Raw genomic sequence first — 27,167 nt, forward strand, 5'->3', positions numbered from 1 at the left:
ATGGCACTTGTAGAATATTATCTTAAGGTGTGTTACTTCTGTGCCTGCTTTGTAACACTTATCTAATGATGCAAAGGTGTTTGATTAAATAACATTCACCTGTGGTCAAGTGGCAGGGAGGAGTCAGGTGGAGAGAGATTTTGAAGGGGGATGGGGCAGCAGAGGTTTTCTGGAGAGGTGCTGGAAGGCGAGGTGAGCTGCTGCTCTTCAGTCTCTCAAGAGCAGGATGGCAACCTTTGAATCCTGAGTTCTTTAGAGGGACAGAGATTTAGATAAACTCCCTTTGTAGCTTTGAAAGAGTTGGTGCCTGAGGAAGCAATTCCCTCAGGACTAACCCCTGCTGAGAGCAGTAGAGTTGCTGTTGCTAACCAGACAGCTGTAGATTAAAAGGCAGGTGGTTCTCTGTGAGTTCAAGGACAGCCTGAATTTACAGTGAGTTCCAGGATAGGCTCCAAACCCTGTCTCAAAAAACAGAAGAAAAAAAAAGGAAAAAAATTAAAAGGCAGCAACAATTTAGAAGACAACAAATGGTTGCAGGTTCAAGACTAGCATGGTCTACTATGAGTTCTAAGTTAGCCAGGGTAATTTAGCGAGAACTTTTGTCTCAAAAGGAGGCGAGTAACCTCGCAGTGGTGGTGCATGCCTTTAATCCCAGCACTTGGGAAGTGAGGCAGGCAGATCTGTGAGTCTGAGGCCAGCCTGGTCTACAAGAGCTAGTTGACAGCTAGAGTTGTTACACAGAGAACCCTGTAAACCGCTAACAAACATAATACCCTAGTTCTGTAGTCCAAATAGCTTCCATGCATTCATCATTGCATGTTTTAAGTGCCCTTCATCCTAGTTCCAGGCAGCTTTCTATGCCAACGGTAGCCGAAAGAGAAGACAAATAACTGGGCAGGGCTTTCTTACCTAGACTAAGGGAGGGAGGTATGTTATAGGTTACAAATAAATAAACGGGGCCTGATTTGCATTTTCAGTGACATTGATTCTAGCATTCTCTCTACTGTGGTCATTCCTTTTGGGGAGGTGAATAGAGCTGGGGCTTGAGACAGTTTCTGCAGCCCAGATCTCAACTTCACAAGTGCTGAGATTACTGAACTATCAAACTGGACCTGCCGGCACCCGGCTCTTGCCAGTCTCCACAACAGTCTGTTCTTCACCGACTGCCCGTCCTGTCCCTGCTGTTACAGCACAAATGTGCTCATCTTCTCTCCAAAGAACGCTGACTGTTGGAGCGCATCAGGACCAGCAGTTGACATCAGAATATTCTTCCAGCGAAGCACCTATGGGAGCAACAGGCACTCTACTCACTCTCTACAGCCCAACTGTTCCCCACCTATTTCTGCAGTGCGAGGGAGTGGGATGGGAGAAGTTGCTTCAGAAATTAAGTGTGCCTGGCTATCCATTGCCAAGCAGAGACGCAAGAAAGAAACACCATGGGGTGGGGGGTGGGGGAACCAAGTTGTGGAAGTTTAGGGTCCATTTGGACTCAACCAAGTTTGCGCATCTGATTTACAAAGTTGAGATAACAAGTTTGTAAATTTACCAAGAGAAAGCTCTCATGGGATCCATATTCAAGGTCTGCACGGCTGCTCACTGTGCTCATGGTGAGTGAGTGAGTAAGGCAATTATTCTCAGTTTTTAGGGTGGGCACTGAAGCTGAGCTGTCTCTCCCTGTGGGAGCATCAGGTGAGAACGGAGTAGGGATAAAGAACTAGAGTTTACAATGGAGGCGGAGCTAAGTGCTGCAGCTCTTAGTTAGCGTGCGCAAGGCTCTGGCTTTGTTCCTGGGCGTTGTACCGCACACTCATACACACGCACAGACTTCACTACCGCCACCAACTAGACGAATATGAGACGTTTTAATTTTAGAACCCCAAGCTACCAATTCCCTTGGGAAGTGTTTAGTTAAGCCGTAATTAAATTTCCTAGATACTAAAAAGTATCACTTCTGGAAAGTTCCAAATTAATCCAGGTGTGGTGGTGCATGCCTGTGAACCTAGTACTCCAGGTGGAGGCAGGAGGGTTTTCAACCACGCCTATGCAGCCAACTCCTTTCATTTAAAAAAAAAAAAAGGTGCTAATTTAAATCCTCATGTTTTAATAAATCCACATTAAAACAGATGCTAGTCCACTTTCCACTCACGGACTCCTTCAGGGAGATCTGCAGGCTAATAATATCTGAGCACCCAAGATGAACATGAAATCCCTGTCGACATGCTATAAAAATGAACTGGTAGGGCCTGGCGTAGTGGTGCACGCCTTTAATCCCAACAATTGGAAGGCAGAGGCAGGAGGATCTCTTTGAGTTTGAAGCCACAGGGGATACTTATAAAAAATACGCAAAACAATAAAGCCGGTTACAAGGACTGAAACCACTCCCACAACAGACTCCTAAGGACAGGGCCACAGTGCAGTCTCTAAAGGAGCTCGGAGGCCAGCGGGGCCTGCGCTTGCGCAGTCCACAGCCGGAAGCGCGGCCACCAGAGACCGTCCCATTCCGAGACAACCAGATTAAGTATTTGTTTTCCTTATTGTTACGACGCACGACTAAGATCACACAGAAACAGATAGTGTAGCGATTTTGTCTTTTCTTTTGACGGCGCCGCCAGAGGCAGCCCGGACCACAGGTTGCTAGGACACGGGGTCCTGCGTTGCCATGACGACGCAGGGCGTTCCAGGAAAGGGCCTACCGACCGAGGCCTGGCGGGAAACACAATTTGTGGGTACAGCTGCGGGTGTCAGTGTTCACAGGTCTCTGCTGAAGGGACCGAGGGAGCCCTGCCTCACTCGAGCCCGTGGAGCTGGGCCGCGCTGACCCGCCCGCCCGCCTGCCTGCCGTCTGTAGCGCAGCAGACCCTGACTTTGCCGGGCTAGGCCCTGACTCTGACCCATCCATACCCCTCTTTGTCACGTCAGGTCGTGGGAGAAAACAAAGAAGGGAAACCATGCTAGATGAATTCCGAATTCCAATCTGAGCATAAACCTCAAGGGGTCTCTTTGTTCATTTGCCTTGTTTTGCCTACAGAACCACGGGGAGCCTAAAGTTCCCAGCACGATTTTGATTTGTTTCTGAACTAATTTTCTGGAAAAATCGTTTATTATGTCTCTCCACAAAGCATCCGGAACTTCGCTGAACTCCCTGTCAACATCTGAGGTCAAACAGTCAAAACTTTCTCTAGTCAAGGAGGAGACCAAAGGTAAACTTGAGCGATGCTGTGGACAGAGCCATCATGGCCACTGGCAGAATTCGCAATCCATTCTCCCCTTCTCCTCAGACAACCTGGCCATTAGGAAGTCAGAATCCTCTTTCATCTTCGTTTAAATACTAACAGCTGTCTGAAACAACGCCTGTTTGGGTCCTTGCTCTCTGACTTTAAGGGAACCTTGTGGATAAGATAAACACAGCTTAGTACTTTATGTCTATTTGTATAAGATTCAAGACTTTCTCTGAGAATTCTTAAAATTTTCATCCTTGGTGCTGGGCTTTGTGGCTGATGCCTTTAATCCCAGCTCTGGGGAGGCAGAGGAAGGTGAATCTGTGAATTTGAGGCCAGCCTACCCTACAGAGCGAGTTCCACGACAGTTAAGAGTTACATAGTGAGATGAGACTTTGTTTCAAAGAAAATATGATAAATGTAGACTTGTACTAGGATCTGAATCAAGTACAGACACCTGTCACCCCTCCTGAGACTGAAATTTCCTCCAGTCTCAGTGTCACTGAGGGGTTTTTGGTTTGGTTTGTTGTTTATATTTAGCTACAGTTCCATCAAGCTTTCTACTATTTAGGAGGTACAGATGATTCGAGTCAGGGACTTAAACACACTAAGCAAGGACTCTGCCCTGAGCTAGCTCCCTATTCACTTTCTACGTTGGAAACGAGAGTCTCACTCAACTGTCCAGGCTGGCTGTATGCTCGCTCTGTAGCCCAGTCATCTTATTTGTGTCTCTTCGTGTTCGCATACTCTGCTTCCTCTCCTTCTCCACCTTTCTGAGCACTGGATGTTCTTCTGCGCTTTAAGGACTCTCTGTTGCGTGCCTGCCCGCTAGAAGTGCTCCTCCTGTTAGGAACACACATGAGGTTGGTAAGGCAGGCAGGGGAGCTCTGACTCCCCAGGACACTCCACTTGAGAGTTTTTCTTTCCTCTTACTTTCTTAGGACTTCCTGAGCTAAAGGAGAGAAAAGTCATGCTGGACCATCTCAAACCCCTTCCTTCTTCCCTTCCGAATGAATTCATCCCTGAGGAAGTCCTTCTCTCTCTGAACTATGCAGCCAATGCTGGTCCATGTCCTGAAAACTTACTGCCTTCTAAGAAACTTAAAGCCCCAAAGGTGCGTATACATATGCCTATAATGTTTGGGGTCATTATCTTTTTTTAAAATTCACTTTTAAGTGTTTGGTGAGCATAAGTTATATATTTCAGATGCTCTTTTAAAATTCAGATTTAATTTTTTAAAATTATTAGTTCATGTATGAGTTTGGGCACAGGGTCAAAGGACAGTTTCCAGGAGTAGTTGGTTCTCTTCCCACCATGGGTTCTGGGGAGAAACACAGGTCATCAGATTGCCAGCTCTTTCAGCTGCTGAGACATCTTGCCAACTAGAAAATTTAGATCTTGCTGGAGATGGTGGCTGGCACTGACAAATCCAACTTCAGAGGCTGAAGCAGGAGGATTATCATGAGTTCCAGGTGAGACTTGGCTACACAAATGAGATCCTGTCTCAAGAAACAAACTAAAAGAACAAAACCAGAAACAACCAAAGTAAAAAAGCCTCAGAGCTTTTGAGCAAATGTTTCCATTGCTTGATTATTTCACTTAACCTACTTCATGTAAGTTTACCAAACATATTATTGATGCTCTCTTAATATTCTAATTTGCCTTTCAACATGTTCTTGAATCAAGAGTTCCACTCCTCAGTAAAGCATCCAAATGCCCTTGATGTAGATTTAAATTGGTAACTTTTCTTTGACTAGAGTGCCCTCTGCTGGCCGTTTGTGTTTTTTCCCCACAGGGTGCTCTTCCGCGTATTGTAGACCGTGTCTGGCAGCACCCTGTTCGAAGGAATAAACTCAAATACCTGATTGATCATCCTGTTTCCCTAACCGGAGCTGGAAGGTAAAGAAGGAAGAGAGTGGGATATATGCAGATAGATAGAATTATTTTCTCATTTTGAATGACAGTCTGGGGAGGGGGCGGAATGGCAACACTAGAATTATGGATTGTGAAACTGCAGTATCGTTGGTAAGTGATAATTCTGAAAGGATATATGTATGGTTATTATCAGTACAGTAGCTGTGAATTCTGGTCATACATTTTGTTTTGCTGAGTTTTTAAACATTATTTGTTTATTATATGTAAGTGTGCATATATGCTGTGTCCCACGTGTAAGATCAGAGGACAGCTTGTAGGAATTGGTTCTTGCCTCCCACATCCGGGTCCTGCAGGTTAAGCCATCAGTTTTGGTATCAAGATCCTTTATCCACTGAGACTTCTTCCATGTCTGGTTCTGTCTTTTCTTTTCTTTCTTTCTTCTTCTTCTTTTTTTTTTTTTGGCTTGCATTTGTTTACTTCTTCCTGCATTCACACTTAAACATCGAGTTGCGGTTTGAGATGCTCTGATCACCATCCTCTCGTGTCTGCTTTTCTGTACCCCTAAATGCACCTAAAACTGAGCAACGCTACCCATCCCTTCTCACCCATGAGAAAAGTAATTTCAATAAGATCAATATCCTACACACTCAAGTGTGGAGAAACTGCTGTGTGATCATGGCATGTAAGCAAGGCATGCAGAGAGATTTTGATAAATGGAAAATACTTTCAAATGAATAAGGCACAATCTTCATGGGTCAGGAGATGGACCAGACAAGAACGGAAGAACAGGACACAAGTCAAGAGATGTATGGGTGACTCAGCTGATGCCCATCAAGGAAACAGTCCTAGTCCCGTGACCTCCAGGAAGGAATCCTGTCAATAACCAGAAGAGGATTATCTGAGGTCTCCCTTGCTGTGATAAAACACCCTAACCAAAAGCAACTCGGAGAGGAAAGGATTACTCATCTTACAGCTCTCGGCTCACACTCCATCACTGAGGGAAGGCAGGGCAGGAACCTGGAGACAGGAGCGGAAGTAGAAGCCATGGTTGAATACTTGCTCCCTATGGCTTGTTCAATTTGCTTGGTTTTTCTTATTTGTGTGTGTGTGTGTGTGTGTGTGTGTGTGTGTGTGTGTGTGTGTGTGTGTGTTAAGACAGGGTTTCTTTGGCTATCATGGAACTCACTCTGTAGACTAGACCAGGCTGGCCTCGAACACGCAGAGATCTGCCTGCCTCTGCCTTCCCTCAATCATTATTTAAGAAAAAGCCCTGCTGGCAATATGATGGAGGCACTTCCTCAGTTGATGTTTCTCTTCCCAGATAACACTGGCTTGTGTCAAGTTAATAAAAGCTAACAAAAGCCAGCCAGCACAATCTTAGGCGTGGCTCTCGCAGGCATCCACACCACACCTTCGTCAGCACCTTGATTTAGTGCTGTGACACCTTCACTGGACCTCCACGAGTAGACAATGGTGTGCACAACTCGTAGGGACAAGGAGTAATTTTTCCGGCAGTGCCAAGTATTCAGAGCACAGCAATAAAATGCAAATGACAAAGCGTTTAGTTCTAAGAATCTTTTCTGATGGCTTCATCAGTCAGTGTTCAGTGCACAAAATAAGCCTTGGAATTTTAAGCAGGAAATGACTGAATGCAGACAATTGACTGCTATGAAAATGTTGAGATCAGCAAGATGGCTCAGTAGGTAAAAGCACTTGCCCTGCAGCCAGGTAACCTGAGCCCATTCCCATGGGTTAAAGGAGACAACTGACTCCCCAAAATGGTCCTCCAGCTGCCATGTGAGTGCTGTGGCATCTGTGTCTACACTTACACACCGACATCACACACACTGACATCACCTCTCCACATCACCCCCCACACCACACATCCATGTCACATATACCTGTGTCACACACACCTACACTACACACCTACATCACATACCCCCACATCATACCTTCAGATCACACCCACACCACATACACATGTCACACCCCCACATAACACACCCGCACATCACAAACACCCACATCACAAACACCCACATCACAAACACCCACATCACAGTCCCACATCATACACCTATATCGATAACATAGACACATCAAACATCCCCGTCACACCCACCGCATACACCTATATCACACACATCCCCATCACACACCTATTACACACACTCCCAGATCACATGTCCCTCCTCACAACATTCCACATCATCCCCCACATCACACACGTACCACACACACCCATGTCACACAGAGCCACATTACACAAACCCACATCACAGACACCCACATCTGCACCAATGATAAAGACATGAAATAGTTTTTGAGATATGGTCTTATTGTATAGCCCTGGTTAACCTGGAACTCGGTATGTATACCAGGCTGGCCTTGAATTCATAGAGATCTGCCTGCTCTGCCTCCCAAGTGCTGGGATTAAAGGGGTGTCCCCCACACCTAAGTAAGAATATAGTAGATGTAGAATTGTGCATAACTGTATGACTATATAAAAAGGTAAGGAGAACATGAAACCTGGTGCTTTTATGAATATAGTGCCCACTGCTCCTTGACATGAATATGACATTCACGTGACCAGCTTCACAGAGACATCATAATACTTTCTGCTAGCAAAGGAAAACATTTTTTTAAATAAAGTTTTAATATGACACTTTCTTCACCCCCTCCTCCTCTTCCTCCTTCCTCTCTCTCCCTCCCCCCCCCCCCCCTCTCTCTCTCCCCCCTCTGTGTGTGTGTGTGTGTGTGTGTGTGTGTGTGTGTGTGTGTGTGTGTGTGTGTGAGACAGGGTCTCACTCACTCTGTAGCTTTGGCTGGCCTAGAACTGTGTAGCCTGGGCTGGCCTCAAGCAAAGATCCACCTGTCTGTTCTCTGAGAGCTGAGAGTAAAACGTGTGCTACCACACCAGGCTCATTAGGATGTTTTCATATTTATGTGCCATTAGATTTTGTTCTAATTTGTCCCCTTCTATAGTGCCCTCCTCCATGCTTTGGGTGTTTTTATGTCAAATACATTTTTTAAAATGTGTGCAGTAATATTTACTATGTTCTGTTATTACCTCTGCACATGACATATTTTCAATGCAAATGACACAGGTCACTACTATGACTTCATTTGCTTATTCTTTAATTATTTTACTTATTTATTACGTGTGTGTGTGTGTGCTCACACCATAGTCTGCATGTGCGGAGCAGAGGACAACTTTCCTGCATCAGATTTCCCCTGGCACTCAAACTCAGCTTGTTTAGTAATTGCTCTTACCACTGAGTAAATTTGCTTTCCCTAGCAGTTTTTTAAATATTTTATTTATTTATTAAGTATACAGTGTTCTGCCAGAAGAGGGCACTATATCTCCCTACAGATGATTGTGAGCCACCATGTGGTTGCTGGGGATTGAACTCAGGACCTCTGGAAGAACAGCCCGTGCTCTTAACCTCTGAGCCATCTCTCCAGCCCCCTAGCAGATTTTTTTAAATTTTTATTTATTTATTATGTATACAATATTCTGTCTGTGTGTATGTCCGAAGGCCAGAAGAGGGCACCAGACCTCACTACAGATGGCTGTGAGCCACCATGTGGTTACTGGGAATTCAACTCAGGACCTTTGGAAGAGCAGGAATGCTCTTAACCTCTGAGCCATCTCTCCAGCCCCATCCCTAGCTGATTTTTAAATTGTATTTTATTATACTTTATTAGTATTGTACTGTGTGTTGATGTGAGTGTGTACGTGTGTGTGAAAGCTCACTTGTGGTTAAAGGACAATTTTTTTTTCAGTTGATTCTCCTCTTCTACCTTTATTTGGGTCCCACTGATCAAATTCATGACTTCAGGCTTGTGTGGCAAGTGTCTTTACCCGCAGAACCATCTTGCTACCCCACCCCCCCAGAATCTCTTTTTGAGAGACCTTCTAACAGAGGAGGAAGGCAAATGAGAGTACTAGCACTTTGATGAAAAGGGAATGGAGAGATACCTGGTCAGCAAATGGACCAGCATCTTCTGTAGCAGCAGCAATATGGAGGAGAGAGAATGGACAGCAGGCAAAAATCAGGCCAAAGTCTACTTTAAAGATGATGGCAGGATGGAGACACGAAAATATTATACGTTAAATAATGATGCCTTAGGGAGCTGAGTCTGAGAGGAGTACACAGGACATACCCGAGAGACCTGGGGATCCACATCAAATAATAACAAGTTGGAGCAGAGATGTGCTGTTGGCAAGAAGAGGACTGCCCGCCCTAACGACATGAGGGCGGCTGCAGAATTACCGATGTTAGCAGCAGATTGGATACTGAGGGCAAAGGGCGGGAAGGGACTGGGTACTGATGTGACTTTGATGGCAGCCTCAGCACACAGAGGAAGGTGAAGCAGACTGCAGGTTTGATGGCATCTCTAGAGCAGCAGGAGGGCTCAGAACCAGGGATGTTGCAAACGCAAGGAGTAGTCACGCCAATGGGAAAAACTGCTAAGAGATTAATGTAATAAAGGGAAGTCTGCACTAGATTTCTGGGTCATGGTTTCAGAAAGGAGGGGACACCTCTTCTGCAAGGTAATATCAGCGAGTCTGATATTTAACAGAAAGACAGGGATGATATATGCTATCTAGGTAAATCACGAGGACATAAAAGCAATGCATGGTCAAGGAAGAAGTTTTAGGAGGGAAAAGTCTGTCTTCAACAGCTTGGCACAAACTAGAGGCACCTGGGAAGATGGACTGTCAGTTAGGAACTGCCTCTGTCAATTGGCCTGTGGGCATGTCTGTAGGGCGTTTTTCTTGGTGAGGGATCCTCGCACTAGAAGCCTTGCCATCCCTGGGCAGGTGGTGCTGGGTTGTATAAGAAGGCAGGCCAAGAAAGCCATGTACATAGAGCCAGTCAGCACAGCTCCTCCCTAGTTCCTCTGGTTCAGAACCTGTAAGCCAGACAAGACTTTTTCTACCCCAGGTTGGTTTTGGTCAGTATTTATCACAGCGGCACAAAGCAAACCAGGCCAGGGAGTGTCTTAGTGGGGCAGTGGAAGTTCCCTACACAGTTACGGCTGGTGGGATGAGATTGGGGGCTGTGGACCAAGATGGAGTCCTGCGCACACATGGCAGGAATAACTGTGAGAAAAAGAACTGATTCATCCGAGGTTGGAGGGGAGGAAAGAGTTGATGATGGGAATGAGAAGTTTGGTGAAGAGGAAGAATGTGGGCAGACTCTTCTTACACGGGGTGGGACGTCCTGGTCCAGGTGTCAGCAGGTTCATCCTTCAACCTTGGACAATGGCCATGGAAGGCCTCCATCCAATAAGCTGGTGCTGGATGCTAAACCTAAGGTCACCAACCAGGTGAGCGAACCCCACCTCTAGAAGCTGTGGACACTGTGGGAGTGTCCTACCCAAGCCAGGGCCTTTTTGCCTGCCTTGGTTGCTTCCTCCCCTCTGCTCCTGAGGCCATGGCCGCTGCCATTGTGATTTAAGCTGTTCTGCCCAGAGAGTCCTGGCCAAGTACTATTCTATCTTAATTAGGCAACCTTTATTGGAAGCTTACGGGTTTCCAGAGGAATCTGGGCCTGGCTGTGGGTTCTGATATCTGTGATCTCTGAAGTGTCCATGACAGTGACGCTGAAAGTGACTGCTGGACAGGTGAGGAGCGGGTCCTGTGGAGAGACCAGGCTGCAGTTTCAGTTTCTCCCATGGTGCAGGGCGTGGCTGCCGTCACTGAAATCGGGAGAGCTATTTGCTTGGTAAACTGCTCTCATCATCCTAAAGTAACGGATGGACTCTTCTTCTGAAACAGAGCTGTGTAAGGACCACAGGGAAGCTTTCAGCGGAATCACACTTCCTTTCCCCATGTTTTCAAATAATTCTCAATAATAAAATTCAGAGAAGCAGGGGAAGAAAGAGGTAGTGAGAGCAGTTTTGCTGACCAAAGTTCCTATTTTACCCACTAGTAGAAAGTATGTGGCTGTATACACTCTTAGAAAAAGCTAATTCTAGCCGGGCGGTGGTGGCGCACGCCTTTAATCCCAGCACTCGGGAGGCAGAGGCAGGCGGATCTCTGTGAGTTCGAGGCCAGCCTGGTCTACAAGAGCTAGTTCCAGGACAGGCTCTAAAAAAAAAAAAAGTTGCAGAGAAACCTTGTCTCGAAAAACCAAAAAGAAAAAAAAAGAAAAAAAGAAAAAGCTAATTCTAAAACGTATTTTCTTACTTTCAAGGGATATTTCTTTTCTGTATGATGTTAAATATGTAAAAGGCGAGGCCAAGGAGAAGAAACTTTGTCCCCCAAGTTTAAACAAGTCACTGCAGCCACAGGACAGTGCCATGGTGCCTCACAGTGTGAGTACTGGAGGGAGGATTTCCTCTCTCCGCCTGTTCATTTCTTCTCTAAAGCAGCCTCAGGTATAACAACAGCCTTCGGGGCTCCATGGGCACCCCAGTACACCCAGTTATTTCTTTAAAACTGCATTTACTGGGAAAAGAGCAAAGACATGCTAGCCATTTCCCAAGCCACAGCTAATGTTCTAATGAGTAAGTATTCCGTGATTTTAGAAGTACAAAATCAGGGAGGGTAGTTTCTCCGCTGGAAAGTTCACACCTAGACTTGTGGATGATGGATGGCCTCCTCTTCCTCCTGTCCCCTCCTCCCCCTCTCCCCCTCCTCCTATTCTCCTTCACCTCCCCCTCCTGTTCTCCTCTTTCCCTCCTCCTCCCATTCTGCTCCTTCTTCCTTCTTTTTTTTTTTTGGTTTTTTCGAGACAGGGTTTCTCTGTGGCTTTGGAGCCTGTCCTGGAACTAGCTCTTGTAGACCAGGCTGGTCTCGAACTCACAGAGATCCGCCTGCCTCTGCCTCCCGAGTGCTGGGATTAAAGGCGTGCGCCACCACCGCCCGGCTAAAAATATTTGTTTATTTATATTTATTTATTATGTATACAATATTTTGTCTGTGTGTATGCCTCCAGGCCAGAAGAGGGCACCAGATCCCATTACAGATGGTTGTGAGCCACCATGTGGTTGCTGGGAATTGAACTCAGGACCTTTGGAAGAGCAGGCAATGCTCTTAACCTCTGAGCCATCTCTCCAGCCCCTCCTTCTTCCTTCTTGCTTCTCTTTCTCCTCCTCCACGTTCTTTTCTTTGAGATAGGGGCCCTCTATGTAGCCCTGGCTATGTAAATCAGGCTAGTCTCCAGTTCTGCCTCCCCAGTGCTAAGGGCATCCCTCATGTTCTTCCAGTTTGGGTCAGGCCACTTCTTAATCTTCCTATCCCTTTCATCACCCCCTGGCCATAATGTTACATTTCCTGGCTCTCTGTTTTTCAAACTGTGCATTCTGCATATCTCTCTGCCGCACTTGATCTTTTTCATCATAGACCTGCCTGAGAATAATTACTAATAACCACACGACAGAGTCAAGTAGGCTGTCTTGAAATCTCCTCCATCAAAGAAATTAGTCCATTACTTTTAAATTTAATTCTCTTAGAACAAGAACAGAAAGCAAGTACAGTCTTTGCCAAAAATATCACAAGAGTTCTCACGATATCACAGTTGCTGATATTGTTTCTCCTCTGACGCCTCTTGATCTGATCCTCCACAGTCCTCGTAGCTCTTAGTTTTGTGGTCTTCCAAGACCTCCTGGCATGGCCCATAATTTCCACTTACAACATTCAACTGGTTTGCTAATCTGATGTTCCAAAGTCTCCTACATTCCTCCAAAACAATATGGTCAAGTTCTATAGTAATAGCCCACTTCCTGGTTCTAGCTTCTGTCTTAGTAACTTTTTATTGCTGTGACAAAAACGCCATAGCCAAGGCAGCCTATTCAAGAAACCTGTACACTCAGAGGGTTAGAGTCCCTGATGGTCGAGCAGGAACAGCTGAGAGCTCACATTCTGATTTAAGAGCAGGAGGCAGAGAGACCACATTGGCATAAGTCTTTTGAAACCTCAAAGCTGACCCCAGTGATATTCTTTCTCCAATTAGGGCTGTACTTCCTAGTCCTTCCCAGTTAGTTCCACCAACTGGGAATGCCCGAGTCTTGTAAGGGATATCTCATTCAAATCACCGCAGCAAGAAAAAAAAAATAGCTAAAGGATTTATGAATATAGTTGTCCCTCTATGCTTGTTATCCATTCACCTATGCCACCAACCACAAGTACAAAATGCTTAGAAAACATTGTATCTATCTGGGCTAGAGAGAGGGCTCAGTGATTAAGAGCATTGCCTGCTCTTCCAAAGGTCATGAGTTCAATTCTTGGCAACCACATGGCGGCTCACAACCATCTGTAATGAGGTCTGCTGCCCTCTTCTGGTCTGCAGACACACACAGACAGAATATTGTATACATAATAAATAAATAAATAAATATTTTAAAAAAGAAAACATTGTATCTGCACTAAAAAAGTATAGATGCTTTCTGGTCATTATTCTATAAAAAATTAGCATGGCAACAATTTACTTGTATTAGGTATTATAGTAACTCAGAGTGAACACAGCATAAATAAATGTATGTAGCTTCTATGAAAACACCAAGTTGTTTTATGTAATGGACTTGAATATCTAGATCAGTGGTTCTCTACATCTGGGTTGCAACCCCTTTGGCAAATCTCTGCCTCCAAAAATATTATGATTTATAACACTAGCAAAATGGCAGTTATGAAATAGCCATGAAAATAATTTCATGCTTGGGTCATCATACATAAGGAACTGTATTAAAGGGTTGCAGTATTAGGAAAGGCGAGAATCACTGATCTAGATTTTGGTATCTTGAAGGATTCTAAAATTAGTCCTTCTCAAATACCAAGCAATGAGGCTGGGTGGTGGTAGCTCATGCCTCTAATCCCAGCAAGTGGGAGGTAGAGGCAGTCAGATCTCTGTGAGTTTGAGGCCAGCTTGGTCTACAGAGTGAGTTCCAGGACAGTCAGGACTGTTTCACAGAGAAACCCTGTCTCGAAACCCCCACCCCCAAAAAACCCTGAGTAATGATTATACCAAAAGAAAAAATATGCTTAATTTTACAATATATGTTCAGCTTTTTCTTATATTAATATAGTCATTCTTTTCTTTATAAGCAGAAGACATTAGCAGACACTCTGATTCCTGAAGAATTTCATATCGTGTCAAATACAGGAGTTTCGGGTTTGGAGTGTTATGACGAGTGAGTACCGTGATGTTTTGTTGCGTATCTGACCTGCACTGTCTTCTTCTTTCCACACTTAAAGGAACCTAAGAAGAGCACACTCATTTTCCTAGTGTGGTGAGGAAACATTTGGGCAAGCTGCCTTGGCAGAATGTAAGAATGATGAAAACAAAAACAAAACAAACAAAAACCTAGAGATGGCTCAAAGAGTTTTGGCCCCTCCCTCTCTTCTTCCTTTCCTCCCTCTCTCCCCCTTCTTCCCTTCCATCCTTCCTTCCTTCTGCCTTTTTTTGTTTTTCTTCCTTTCTTTTTGTATCTCCTCCTCCTCTTCTTCCTGCTCCGGTTTGCTTTTAGAGCAAAGTAAACATAGATTTGTTAAGGAAAAACAAGAAAGAACTCCTGATAGTTAGGGGGACTCCAAGGGAGGAATACAAGAATTTTGGGTTTTCATGATTAAATAGTTCTATAGCTTTTCTTGTCATTTAATTTTTAATATTTTAAAAAGTATACCTTTTGGAGCTGGAGAGATGGCTCAGCAGTTAAGAGCACTAACTTGAAGACATAAATCACAAACAATCCCACACCAGTTTGGAATTATGATTAATAGAATGGTTGTTTATTTAAAGGGGAAAAACTTACAGATCACCATCCCAGACAACAGACAGCCCTCTGCACAATCAGGAAGGGAGCCTAGTCACTGGAAGTGGAGCCAGAAGCCAGAGAGCGAGTGGAGGGAAGTGGCCGCATTTTTAAAGAGAGAATCCACGCCTCAATGGGCTGGTATCTCAGCAGCTATTTGCTGAAGGAGCCAAAGGAGCTCCCACAACACTAACTGCTCTTCCAAAGAACCCGGGTTCAGTTCTCAGCACAAACATGGCAGCTCACAACTGTCTGAAACTCCAAGATCTGACACCCTCACAAAGACATACATGCAGGCAAGACACCAATGCATATAAAATAAAAATAAATAAATTATTTTTGAAAATATGTAAAAAATGTGAAATTTTAGGGCTGGAGAAATGGCTCAGCACTCAAGATCATTTGCTGCTCTTGCAGAAAACTCAGGTTTGAGCATCACATGGCAGCTCACAACTTCCTGTAACTCCAGTTGTAGGGCATGCGATGTCCTCTCTGGCCTCTGAAGGCATCTGCAAGCATGTGGTGCATATACATACACTTGGATGTACACTCATACACATAAAAATTAAATCTTTAGAGGCTGGAGAGATGGCTCAGTGGTTAAGCACTGGCAGTTCTTCCAGAGGACCTGGGTTCAATTCCCCATACCCACATGGCAGCTTACAACTGCCTGTAACTCTACCTCCAGGGGATCTGACACCCTCACAAAATACCAGTGCACATAAATAAAAATTAATAAATCATTAAGAAAATTAAATATTTAACAAAATGAAACTTGGAGTTGTATGTAGTAGTGTGTACCTGCAATCCCAGCTCTTGGAAGCTGATCTAGGCAGACAGCAAATTCAAGGCCAGCTTGGGCTATATAGAAAGACCCTGTCTCAAAACTCAAAACCAAACAAACAGATAAAGCAGAACTTTCTTTCAAATTATTCTTCTCCCCGCTCCTGACAGGGTTTCTCTGTGTAGCAGAACTTTCTTCCAAATTCTTCTTCCTCTTCCTCTTCCTCTTCCTCTTCTTCTTCTTCCTCTTCCTCCTCCTCTTCCGTCTCCTTCTCCTCTTCTTCCTCCTCCTCCTCCTTCTTCTCCTCCTCTTCTTCTTTTTCAGAGACAGGGTTTCTCTGTGTAGTTCTACCTAGTCCTGAAACTCACTTTGTAGACCAGGCTGGCCTCAAACTCACAGAGATCCTTCTGCCTCTGCCTCCCAAGTGCTGGGATTAAAAGTGTGCACCACCACCACCGCTGGTCTTCCAAATTCTTAGCTGCGGAAGGGGTTGGAACAGTGACCACACAGACAGTAGAAGGTCCTCCTCTATGCCCATCTCTAGGGTGTGGTTCCGGACTGCACACGAGTCGTTGCATCATTTGCTGATTCCTATGTACGCATTTGAAAATGAGTCTTGTTTTAATTTCTAAAATAACAGTTCACTATTGCAAAGTTGTTTTTCTTTTCTTTCTCCTTTTTTGGTACTGTAGTTAAACCTAGGACTTTGTTCCTGTGAGCAAGGGCTCTACCATCGAGCTACATCCCAAGCTCACCTGGCCATCTTTGAAAATGCCAAAAGGCACTGTTGTTGTTTAATCAACTAACTGTTGATTGCATTAATTTGTTTGTGTGTGCTCACAGGGTGACACAGAGAATAGCTCTTGGCAGCCAATTCTCTCCTTCCACCATGTGGGTCTCAGGCACCAAACTCAGATTGTTGGGCTTGGTGGCATGTGCCTTTACCTGTTGAACCATCTCAAAGGCCTTAAAAAAGTCTCATGTGGTTCAGGTAGGTCTCGAACTCTGTGAGATGAGTTTATCCTATCCTCCTGCTTCTGCCTCCCAAGTGTTGGGATTACTGGCATGTCTTTTTTTTTTTTTAATGAATCAAGGAAATTTTTGTATTTTGATATATCAGGGAATGGAATTGAATATTCTTTACTAACAATGTTCCACATATGACCAGTGTCATTATATCTCTGTGTGGATTTTTATGGATGATCTCATATGCACACGAGGGACCTTTTTAAAATCACATCCAAGCTTTTAAATTCTATCAGGTCTTTTGTTTGTCCTGTTGTAATTTCTTCCATCTCCACTCCTCAGACAACTTCCCAGCAATTTCTCCAGAGACCACGGGTTTAGTGGACAATGGCTCTTAGCAACCAAGGTGCCGGGTCTGTGGTGTGCTAACTGATGAACAGGCCAGATATTGTCTACGCTCCTCTCCTCCCCTCCCCCTTCCCTCCCCTTCCCTCCCCTCCCCTCCTTTTCCCTCCTCTCCTCTCTCTGTGTGCCTGTGTGCCACCACCAACCTATACTCTTCAGCCCAGAATGTTTTCTTGAAGTAGCGTTTTCTCCTCTGTTGCAGCAAATACACCACCCTCCTGACAGACAGTGAGAACAGGCTCCTGCTCTTCCCGTCCATGTGAGTACAGAGGGTTTTCTAAAGTGTCTCTGGGAAAGAGTAACCACATACATGTCTTCCTTTCCTTGGCATTTTATTAGACAAAAACATTCAAGTCATAGAGAGATCCAAGGTAATAATTGCCTGTAAGAACATAATTTGGTTAGTTGTGTTCCTGTGGCCATTGCATAATCAGATAGTATGCATAGCGTGGCACTCAAACACTGTAATGTGTGCTTGTGTTCTGCACATTCAGCATTAGTGTCTCTGCCTCTTTTCTCTCTTGCACTTGAACTACCCAGTGTTGAAGCCTCGTGTTTATGGCCCCTCCTTTTTGTCTGTGTTTATCTCAATATAGTAACATATGGTTATATAGCACCTTTGGGGGGTTAGAATTATTTTTCTTTTAAGAAAAAAAATTACACTATTTTCATTGTTATAACCGTGTTACTGGTAAATCACTAAGTTTATCTGGGCTTACTCCTTTAAATTGCCCTTAGTATTCAGTATCGTATTTATTTCCTGAGACATTTTTGTTTTCACCCGAGGATGGCCTGATGAGATGCTGCTTCTCTAAGTGTGTCCCTTTGCTATTTAGGAAACCCAATAAAAGAGTAGAAGTCATCCAGCTGGGTGATGTGATGGACGCCATGCTGGAGCGGGCTGGAGCAGAAAGCGAGCAGTATGCAGGGCCAACCAAGGTAACTGCCGGTCATAATAGTCCCGTGGTTACCAGTGTGCACTTGGGAGACAATGCTTGGTTTGGAATCGGATTCACCATTTATTGGTGGGTGGCCCTGGGAAAATTGTCTCATGTGCTTGTGCCTCAATGTCCTAATCTATTGATTAGAAGTAATGATAGTACCTGCCTCATGGGGTTGATTGTGAGCGAGATGGAATGGCATGATTAAGTGCTTAGAGCAAACACCACACCATCAACTGTTATATGTTGTTTAGTTGTGGGGATGTGTTCTGAGAGAGGCGTCATTAGGTGGTGTTACTGCGCAAACATGTTTGCAGGGCTTTACATAAACCTAGACCCACAAGCCTTGTGGGGATAGATGCTATAACCCCACAGCAGTTGTGGCATAATGGTAAGGATTCTTGTATTAAGACAGAGAAGGTCAATAAAAGTATCAGGTCATGGGGATTTTTCAGTTCCACCCTAACCTTACAGAACCTTAGTTATGACCTGGCCTGTTGTTGACTGAAGTATTGTTATTTGCCATGTAACTATATTTCTCAAGGCTCCATGGATTGATCTTATTTTTTTTTAAATATTTATTTATTTATTTATTATGTATACAATACTCTGTCTGTGTGTATGTCTGCAGGCCAGAAGAGGGCACCAGACCTCATTACAGATGGTTGTGAGCCACCATGTGGTTGCCAGGAATTGAACTCAGGACCTTTTGGAAGAGTAGGCAATGCTCTTAACCACTGAGCCATCTCTCCAGCCCCTGGATTGATCTTATTATACTTGTTTTTATTTTATTTTTCCTTTTTAAAAAAGATTTATTTATTTATTATGTATACAGTATTCTCAGTATTCTGTCTGCATGTATGCCTGCTGGCCAGAAGAGGGCACCAGATCTCATTACAGATTGTTGTGAGCCACCATGTGGTTGCTGGGAATTGAAGTCAGAACCTTTGGAAGAGCAGGTAGTGCTCTTAACCACTGAGCTATCTCTCCAGCCCTCTATTTTATTTTATTTTATTTTATTTTATTTTATTTTATTTTATTTTTTGAGACAGGGTTTCTCTGTAGCCTTGGAGCCTGTCCTGGATCTAGCTCTTGTAGACCAGGCTGGCCTCAAATTCACAGAGATCTCCCTGCCTCTGCCTCCTGAGTGCAGGGATTAAAGGCGTGCGCCACCAATGCGCAGCTCTTAGTTTTATTTAATGGACATATTATGCATATATATGGAGTACGATGTGATAGTTCTTATACAGTGTGTAGCGATAGATAAACACTGATTATCTGGTTTACCTCCGGCAGATGCACCAACTCCTACATGTGTTGAAAAAGGAACAGACCATTTACAACACAGTATTTCATGAACTAATTCGACAAGTCAGCGTGGATTGTATAGATAGAGGAGAGCTACTATCCAAAATCAGGTTAGAAATGTTAACGGAATGTTTCAGGTTCCCCATTTCAAAAATCTGAATTATAAATATTAGTGCATATTAATTATAAAGGTTAATAGGAGCCACTGTACTACTGCCATCATGCATCTTTTTGAACGTGTTGAGGTGTGCTTGCACCTGCTTTTGAGAAAGATACAAAAATATCTCTATGAACTAATGTAAAGTCTCCATCTTGGCTAAGATCTAAAAGCCCAAGCTTTTGTCCTCTCACTATCCACTCCTAGACCAGTGGTGTTTGTTGAGTGCTCATTCTGTGTCAAGTACTGAGATGCTCACTATCCACTCCTAGGCCAGTGGTGTTTGTTGAGTGCTCATTCTGTGTCAAGCACTGAGATGCTCACTACCCACTCCTAGGCCAGTGGTGTTTGTTGAGTGCTCATTCTGTGTCAAGTACTGAGATGCTCACTATCCACTCCTAGGCCAGTGGTGTTTGTTGAGTGCTCATTCTGTGTCAAGTACTGAGATGCTTCATAGGGCAGGGGAAAGAGTAAATTAATTATTAATTATTGAAAGAGTCTTATGTAGCTCAGGCTGGCCTCAAACTTGTTATATAGCCTTATAGGTATGAACCACCATGCCTGACTGTGGTGAGATTTAAATGAGAACGCAGTGCTGGTGAGTGAAGACAGGGCCAGTGGGTAGCAGTGTTTGCCACGCATGCCTGATGACCTGAAATCCACAGCGGAAGGAGAGAGCCAACTCCAGAACATTGCCCCCTGACCTCCACAGGTGCCATGTTGTCGGCGCACCTGTGAGTACACACAGCCCTATCTCAGAGTCATAACGACTTGATTAAAATTGAAATAGAAATAGGTGCTCAGTATATGTGATCATCAATGGTAAAAAAGTGATAAATACTATTGTTACTATGATTATCCTCCTTAGGCTTTGGTTCTCTCCAAAAAACTGAAAGAATACATTGGCCAAACAATATATCTGTATTTCACTCTCTGTGAAACCAGGGAAAGTTGTAAGAGCTTCCTGAACATCACTTTCTCTCTCTCTCTCTCTCTCTCTCTCTCTCTCTCTCTCTCTCTCTCTCTCTCTCTCTCTCCTTCCCTCCCTCCCTCCCTTTCTTCCCCCCTCTCTCTTTCTTTCTTTTTCTTTTTAAATTCAGCATCTCACTATGTAGTCCTGGCAGGCTGTGTATTTGCTGTGTAGACCAGACTGGCCTTGAACTCACAAACTCTGGTGCCTTGGATGGATTAAAGGCATGCACTGTCGTACCCAGTCTATCAGTTTCTTTTTAAAAATTATCTTTTTACTATTTATTTATTTATTTATTTATTTATTTATTTATTTATGCATACCAATCCCAGTTCCCCCTCCCTTCTTTCTTCCTGCTCCTCCCACCTTCCCCCCACCCCATCCTCTGTCCCATCACTCATTGAGAAAGGACCAAGACCCTTACCACCCCCTCCCCCCATGCTGGGCCTAGGCTGAGCACGGTATCTCTCCGTAGAGAATGGGCTCCACCCAGTCAGTTAATGCATTAGGGTTAGATCCTCGTCCCACTGCCAGTAGCCCCACACACTGCCCAAGCCACACCATTGTCACCTGCATTCAGGGGGCCTAGTTTGGTCTTATGCAGGTTCCTCAGTTGTCAGTCCAGAGTTAGTGAGCTCCTTACTAGCTTGGGTCAGCTGATTCTGTGGGTTTCCCCATTGTGGTCTTGACCCTTTTGTTCATATTATCACTCCTCCCTCTCTTCGACTGTACTCTGGGAGCTCGGCCCAGTGGTCAGTTGTGGATCTCTGCATCTGCTTCCATCTGTTTCTGGAAGAGAGTTCTAGCTTCTCTGGGATTGTGGACTGTAGGCTGGTTATCCTTTGCTTTATGTCTGGTATCCACTTATGAGTGAGTGCATATTATATGTGTAGCCTCTTATGAGTGACTACATATGATTATTTATCTTTCTACATCTGTGTTTACCTCACTCAGGATGTGTCTTTTTTTTGTTTTGTTTTGTTTTGTTTGTTTTTTTTGGTTCTGCCCATTTGTCTGCAAATTTCAAGATGTCATTTATTTTTATCTCTGAGTAAAGTCCATTGTGTAAATGTACCACATTTTCTTTATTCATTCTTCAGTTGAGAGGCATATAGGTTGTTTCCAGGTTCTGTCTATTAAGAATAATGCTGCTATGAACATAGTTGAGCAAATGTCCTTGTGATGTGATTGTGTCTCCTTTAGGTTTATACCCAAAAGTGGTATTGCTGGGTCTTGAGGTAGATTGATTCCTAATTTTTTGAGAAATAACCACCATACTGATTTCTAAAGTGACTACACAAATTTGCACTTTCATCAACAATGGGGAACGTTCCCCTTCCTCCATAGCATAAGCTGTCATTGGTGGTTTTGATCTTAGCCATTCTGATCGGTGTTAGATGGTATCTCAGAGTCATTTTGATTTGTATTTCTCTGATGACTAAGGATGTTGAGCATTTCCTTAAGTGTATTTTGGCCATTTGAGATTCTTCTGTTGAGAATTCTCTGTTTAGATCTGTACCCCATTTTTTAATTGGATTATTTGGTAGTTTGATGTCTAGTTTCTTGACTTCTTTATATAATTTGGAGATCATCTCTATGTCAGATGTAGGGTTGGTGAAGATTTTCCCATTCTGTAGGCTGTCATTTTGTCTTGTTGACTGTTGTCCTTTGCTTTACAGAAGCTTCTTAGTTTTAGAAGGTCCCATTTATTAATCGTTGCTCTCAGTGTCTGTGCTACTGGTGTTATATTTAGGAAGTGATCTCCTGTGTCAAGGATACTCCCTATTCAAGATACTTTCCATTCAAGGATACTCCCCACTTTTCTCTTCTATGAGGTTCAGTAAAAATTATTATTATTTTGTGTTTGTGTATTGTGTGTATGAGGGCACAGGAGGCCCTTCCCTGCTGAGCCACACCTCCAGTATGGATTTCCTCTTCCTGCTGTCTGACCGGTTTGAGGAGGTAGAAGCAAAATCATTAGAGCCTGGTTAGGATCAGGAAAGAAGTAAATAGACCACTGTGAGGAGTGTCGAGAGACAACAGAACAGCAGCCCACGGGGTCAAGCTCAGAATAAAGCCAAGGGTGACGAGATAAGGACTAAGAGCAAAAGAAACAACTGTTCTGGGTAAAAGTATCTGAATAGATTTTAAATAGTTGGTATCTTTTCATGTTTAGTCAGTTTGAGGAAAGTGTCACCTATGAATTCAAGTATATGAAAATCTCACTGTATTCAAGGCACTCTGGTTATTAGTATATAGATTATGACATTGTTCTTCTCTCAGGAGTTTATAATTTAGAAGAACTAAAACACATTCTGTTTTTGTTTATATCACAGATATTATTTACATTCCTAGTAGCCATGTCTCCGGTTCTGTCTCATCATAGCTGACTTACTGTGTGTCTGCTGTGGGACAGGAGCCTGGTTCCTTTTTTCTTTCTGTCCTTTTCCCCACATACAGTTCGTGTCTGCCTATTGGCCATTTATTTTCCTAACAGTACTTTCTTGCTTGCATTCCTCTTCCTGTCTCTCTTCTTTTCCTTTTCCTTTGTTTCTCCTGCAGAGAGAAATATGTGCAAATGCTTGACCAAATTGCTCGACAGATGATTGATTTCTACAAAGACTTGGTAACTCAGCGGATGATGGACCAGCGCATCTTAGAAGAACTGTATAACTTCAAGAATGTGATTGAGGAGTTGACCAGGTGAAAACCTTAGTGCTCCTCCACACAAAGAAGAAGGCAGAACCCTGTTTTTATCCATAGTAGAGAATCGTGGAGTGATGTGGAATTCCCTTCTGTATGCTGTGAATACCACTGGTTAATAAAGAAGCTGTTTTGGGCCTGTGATAGGGCAGAATAGAGCTAGGCAGGGAAAACTAAATGGAATGCTGGAAGACAGAAGGTGGAGTCAGGAGACCCCATGTAGCTGCCATAGGGGAAAGATGTGAGCTGTAAGGTAGAACCTTGCTGGTAGACCACAAGCCTTGTGGTAAAATATAAATTAATGGAAATGGGTTAATTCTAGATGGAAGAGCTAGCTAGCAATATGCTTAAGTGATTGGCCAAGTAGTGATTTAAATGATATAGTTTCTGTGTGATTATTTCAGGAGTCTGGGCAGCCGGGAAATGAACAAGCAGCCCGACAACAATGGAGAGGAGTGGTTAAGCTGGGTCCTGGGAGAGAGGCAGAAGGCTGGCTTACTCTTTTAAACTGAAAACTAAAATTCTGCCTGTATTTGATAGAGAAGAACTTGTTCCACATTATAGATACTTATTTTAATCATGTTTCCGGAACACATCTAGGATTGTAGATGTTAGTGTTCAAATCCCAAAGAAAATAAATATACTGTAGTGTTGGCAGAGGGCACCAATTTGTTATTGAAGACTGCTTGTTCATTCCTGGCTGCTTAGACCTGAAATAATCACACAGAAACTATATTAATTAAAACACCACTTGGCTAATCACTTAAGCATGTTGCTAGCTAACTCTTATATTTTAAATTAACCCATTTCTATTATTTTATATTTTACCATGAGGCTCGTGGTTTACTGGCAAAGGTTCTGGCTGGTGGCTTGTGTCTATCTCCTCCGGGGGCTACATGGCGTGACTCTGCTTCTGCCTACTCTCTCTATATATCTCTTTCAGCCTGGCTTTACTCTGTTAAGCCATTGGCTGAAAGCAGCTTGTTCATTAACCAATGGCAATAAAACATATTCACAGCATTCGTCACCTCCCACATCACCATAGCAATATGGTTTGTGGCTAACCTTGTATCAAGATGACCAATGGCAAGAATGAAGAGCACAGGCAAGGCAGACCAGAGTGGGTACAGCATCTGCTCCTGCTGTGTTCTAGAAGATGCACCTGTCACATGGTTTTGCTTTTCCTGTCAGCCCATGTCCATTGCCAAACCTGACGAGAGTCCATCCACGATGTGTGCTGGAGGTTTCACCTTGGTTTGAGGGTAGAAAATGAAAGGAGGGGATGCACAGAGATTATATGCAAGTCTGGTTTCTGGGGTCGAAACTTTTTTGGAAGTTTTTGAGTTTGAAATTTCTTTCCTCCGTGCCCCCCCCCCCCCTCCAGGGAACTTTGTCTGGTTCGGGCCCATGACAGCAAATTAACAAAGGAAGCAGAGAAAGCCCAGAAGGATTTGGCAGAAGCTATTTTGGAAGCAGAAAAAAATGCAAAGTGAGTTGCCAAAGCTTATAGTACTTGATAATGGAAAGAGATGTTTAATCATCTGATTCTCCATATGTAGAACCCAGGCTGCACCAATGCCTGCTTCCTAGGGTTATTATGACGGTGACAGTTAATAGAGCCCTTCAGGTGCCATCTCTGGCTCAGTGTCAGTTAATGAAGCCTTATGGGCACATGTCATGTTTGTATCCTGCCCCTGACTGCTCTGGCACTCTAAGGTCACAAGGCAGACAGTTGCCACAAGAACCACATCTGTCTGTCCCCTGAAATACGGTGAAAGCATTGGTGTGGCAATGCAATATTCTGAACTTATTGTTTGCATTGGAAGAGACTGGAGCTCCTGCTGGACCTCACAGAAAGACTTCACTTAGGACGTAAGGCTGATATCCCACTGTGTGCTCAGCTCTTAGCTTAACCTGCCTTTAAGAGAACATTATAACAATGAACCTCATGGGTTTTTTTTTGTTTGTTTCTTTTTTGTTTTGACACAGGGTTTTTCTGTGTAGCTTTGGAGAGGACCATCTGCCTCTGCCTCCCAAGTACTGGGATTAAAGGTGTGTGTAGATGGAGCTGTGGTCCGCTTCCCAGCTCCCGGCCGCCGGCTAGCTTTACCCAAAATAATTACATGGAAACTGTATTCTTTTAACCACTGCCTGACCCATTAGTTTCAGCCTCTTATTGGCTAATTCTCACATCTTGCTTTAACCCATATTTAGTAATCTGTGTAGCACCATGAGGTGGTCGCTTACCAGGAGAGATCTTAACCTGCATTTGTCTTGGAGAGAAGCATGGAGACTGCATATGGCAACTACCTGAAGCGTCTGCCTTCTCTCCCAGAATTCTGTTCTGTCTACTCCGCATACCAAATTTTCTGTCCTATTAAAGGGCCAAGGCAGTTTCTCTATTAACCATGAAAGTAACACATAGACAGATGACTCTCCTCCCTCAGGTGTGCACCACCACCACCTGGCTCCAAGTAGTAAACTTTACAACTTAAGCTACTGCATAGCTACCGTCTTAAATTATGTACTCTTTCATGCCCCTGGCCCAGAACAATGCGTGTGTGCTATGATGTTGCCTGGAAACAGCAAATACAAACATTGAAAGCAGTCTTCTAAAACGAATGTCCATTATGGATATTGGTTGATAAACAACAGTGTACTGTTTGTTGTAGTACTGTTTGTTGTCAGGGTCACCTGGGTCAGCTGGAGTCAGGAACTTAATCCCTTGTAAAACTGTTAAAGATGTCTGTAAAGCGTCCCTTTCCTTTCCCATATGATGCTTTCTGTGCTGTTCAAAGCCTTTTGTTAGGGACACACACAGACACACAACAGACAAACACCACACACACACACACACAGAGAAAAGAGTTTGCATGAAGTAGAGATTTAAATCTTGATTTGCTCTTGGTTAAATGACAACAAGGGGATGTGTTTTATTTCTTTCCTTCATATGACACTGATACATTATTGGTGACTCAGTTAATCACTAATGCATTCAATCAATGTAATTAATATTAATAAATTAAGTCTAAAGACAGCAGTGTGAATGCTCTTCTCATTCTTTCTTGTAAAACTTTCAATTCTTTAAAAAAGTGTGTGATGTGGTGTATATGTATGTGTACGTCTGTGATCACCTGCGTGTGCATCATGGAAACCAGGGGCCGTGTACCTTCTTCCTCTATTCTCTCCACTTTAAACCCATTTTATTTTATTTTATTTTATTTTATTTTATTTTATTTTATCTGTGTGGTATTTTGTCTGCACATGTCATGTACCGTGGATGGTTGTGAGCGACTGTTTGGGCAGTGGAAGCCAAATACAAGTCCTCTGCGAGAACAGCAAGAGTTCCTAGTGCCCGAGTCATCTTTCAGCCCCCATTTTTGCTCTTTTATAAATTAGGGTATTCGTTATTTTTACAAAATTGTCGTCTGTCAGGCAGAAAGGAAAACACATCATGAAGGTACAGCCCCAGGAACTTTTCTCTGTGTGCCCACCTAGTGACTTTCCTCTCAATTATTTTGAGCACATGGAAGAAGACTTAAAGTGGCAGTTCCTGACTCAAGCCAAGAATATAATTCTGTGTCACTGCACTTTAAGTCTGTTAGCAAAGTTAACATTAATGAGGGAAAATACCATTTGCCTGTCTTAGTTAATGTCCTATAGCTGTGGAGAGACACCACGACCACAGCAACTCTTACAAAGGAAAACATTTAATTGGGGCTGGCTTATGGTTCAGAGGTTTAGCCGATTATTAGCATGGTAGGGAGCATGATGGCACACAGGCAGACATGGTGCTGGAGAGGGAGCTGAGAGGTCTACATCCAAATTGGCAGGCAGTAGGAAGAGAGAGACTGGGCCTATTGTGAGCATCTGAAACCTCAAAGCCCATTCCCAGTGACACACTTCCTCCAACAAACCATACCCACAACAAGGCCATACCATGCCACTGCCTGGTGATTAATCATTCAAATCTATGAGTGTATCAGGGCCATTCAAAGGACCACAGTCAGCTGGGCGGTGGTGGTGCACTCCTTTAATCCCAGCACTTGGGAGGCAGAGGCAGGCGGATCTCTGA

At 43.8% G+C, this 27,167-nt stretch overlaps 1 protein-coding gene across 1 annotated transcript in view; it reads left to right on the top strand.

Annotated features, from left to right (window-relative positions):
- Positions 1–3,103: 3,103 nt before the first annotated feature.
- Axdnd1 (axonemal dynein light chain domain containing 1) overlaps positions 3,104–27,167 on the top strand; it is an 82,666-nt gene continuing 58,602 nt past the window's right edge. The window contains exons 1-10 of the mRNA XM_038348565.1: positions 3,104–3,200; positions 4,160–4,332; positions 5,014–5,117; positions 11,303–11,423; positions 14,152–14,237; positions 17,216–17,272; positions 17,850–17,952; positions 19,251–19,372; positions 22,952–23,092; positions 24,477–24,581. Coding sequence (XP_038204493.1) covers positions 3,104–3,200; positions 4,160–4,332; positions 5,014–5,117; positions 11,303–11,423; positions 14,152–14,237; positions 17,216–17,272; positions 17,850–17,952; positions 19,251–19,372; positions 22,952–23,092; positions 24,477–24,581 — 1,109 coding nt within the window. The remainder of the gene's footprint in view (positions 3,201–4,159; positions 4,333–5,013; positions 5,118–11,302; positions 11,424–14,151; positions 14,238–17,215; positions 17,273–17,849; positions 17,953–19,250; positions 19,373–22,951; positions 23,093–24,476; positions 24,582–27,167) is intronic.

The sequence above is a fragment of the Arvicola amphibius genome, chromosome 12, assembly GCF_903992535.2.
Source record: "Arvicola amphibius chromosome 12, mArvAmp1.2, whole genome shotgun sequence".
Classification (NCBI taxonomy): domain Eukaryota; kingdom Metazoa; phylum Chordata; class Mammalia; order Rodentia; family Cricetidae; genus Arvicola; species Arvicola amphibius.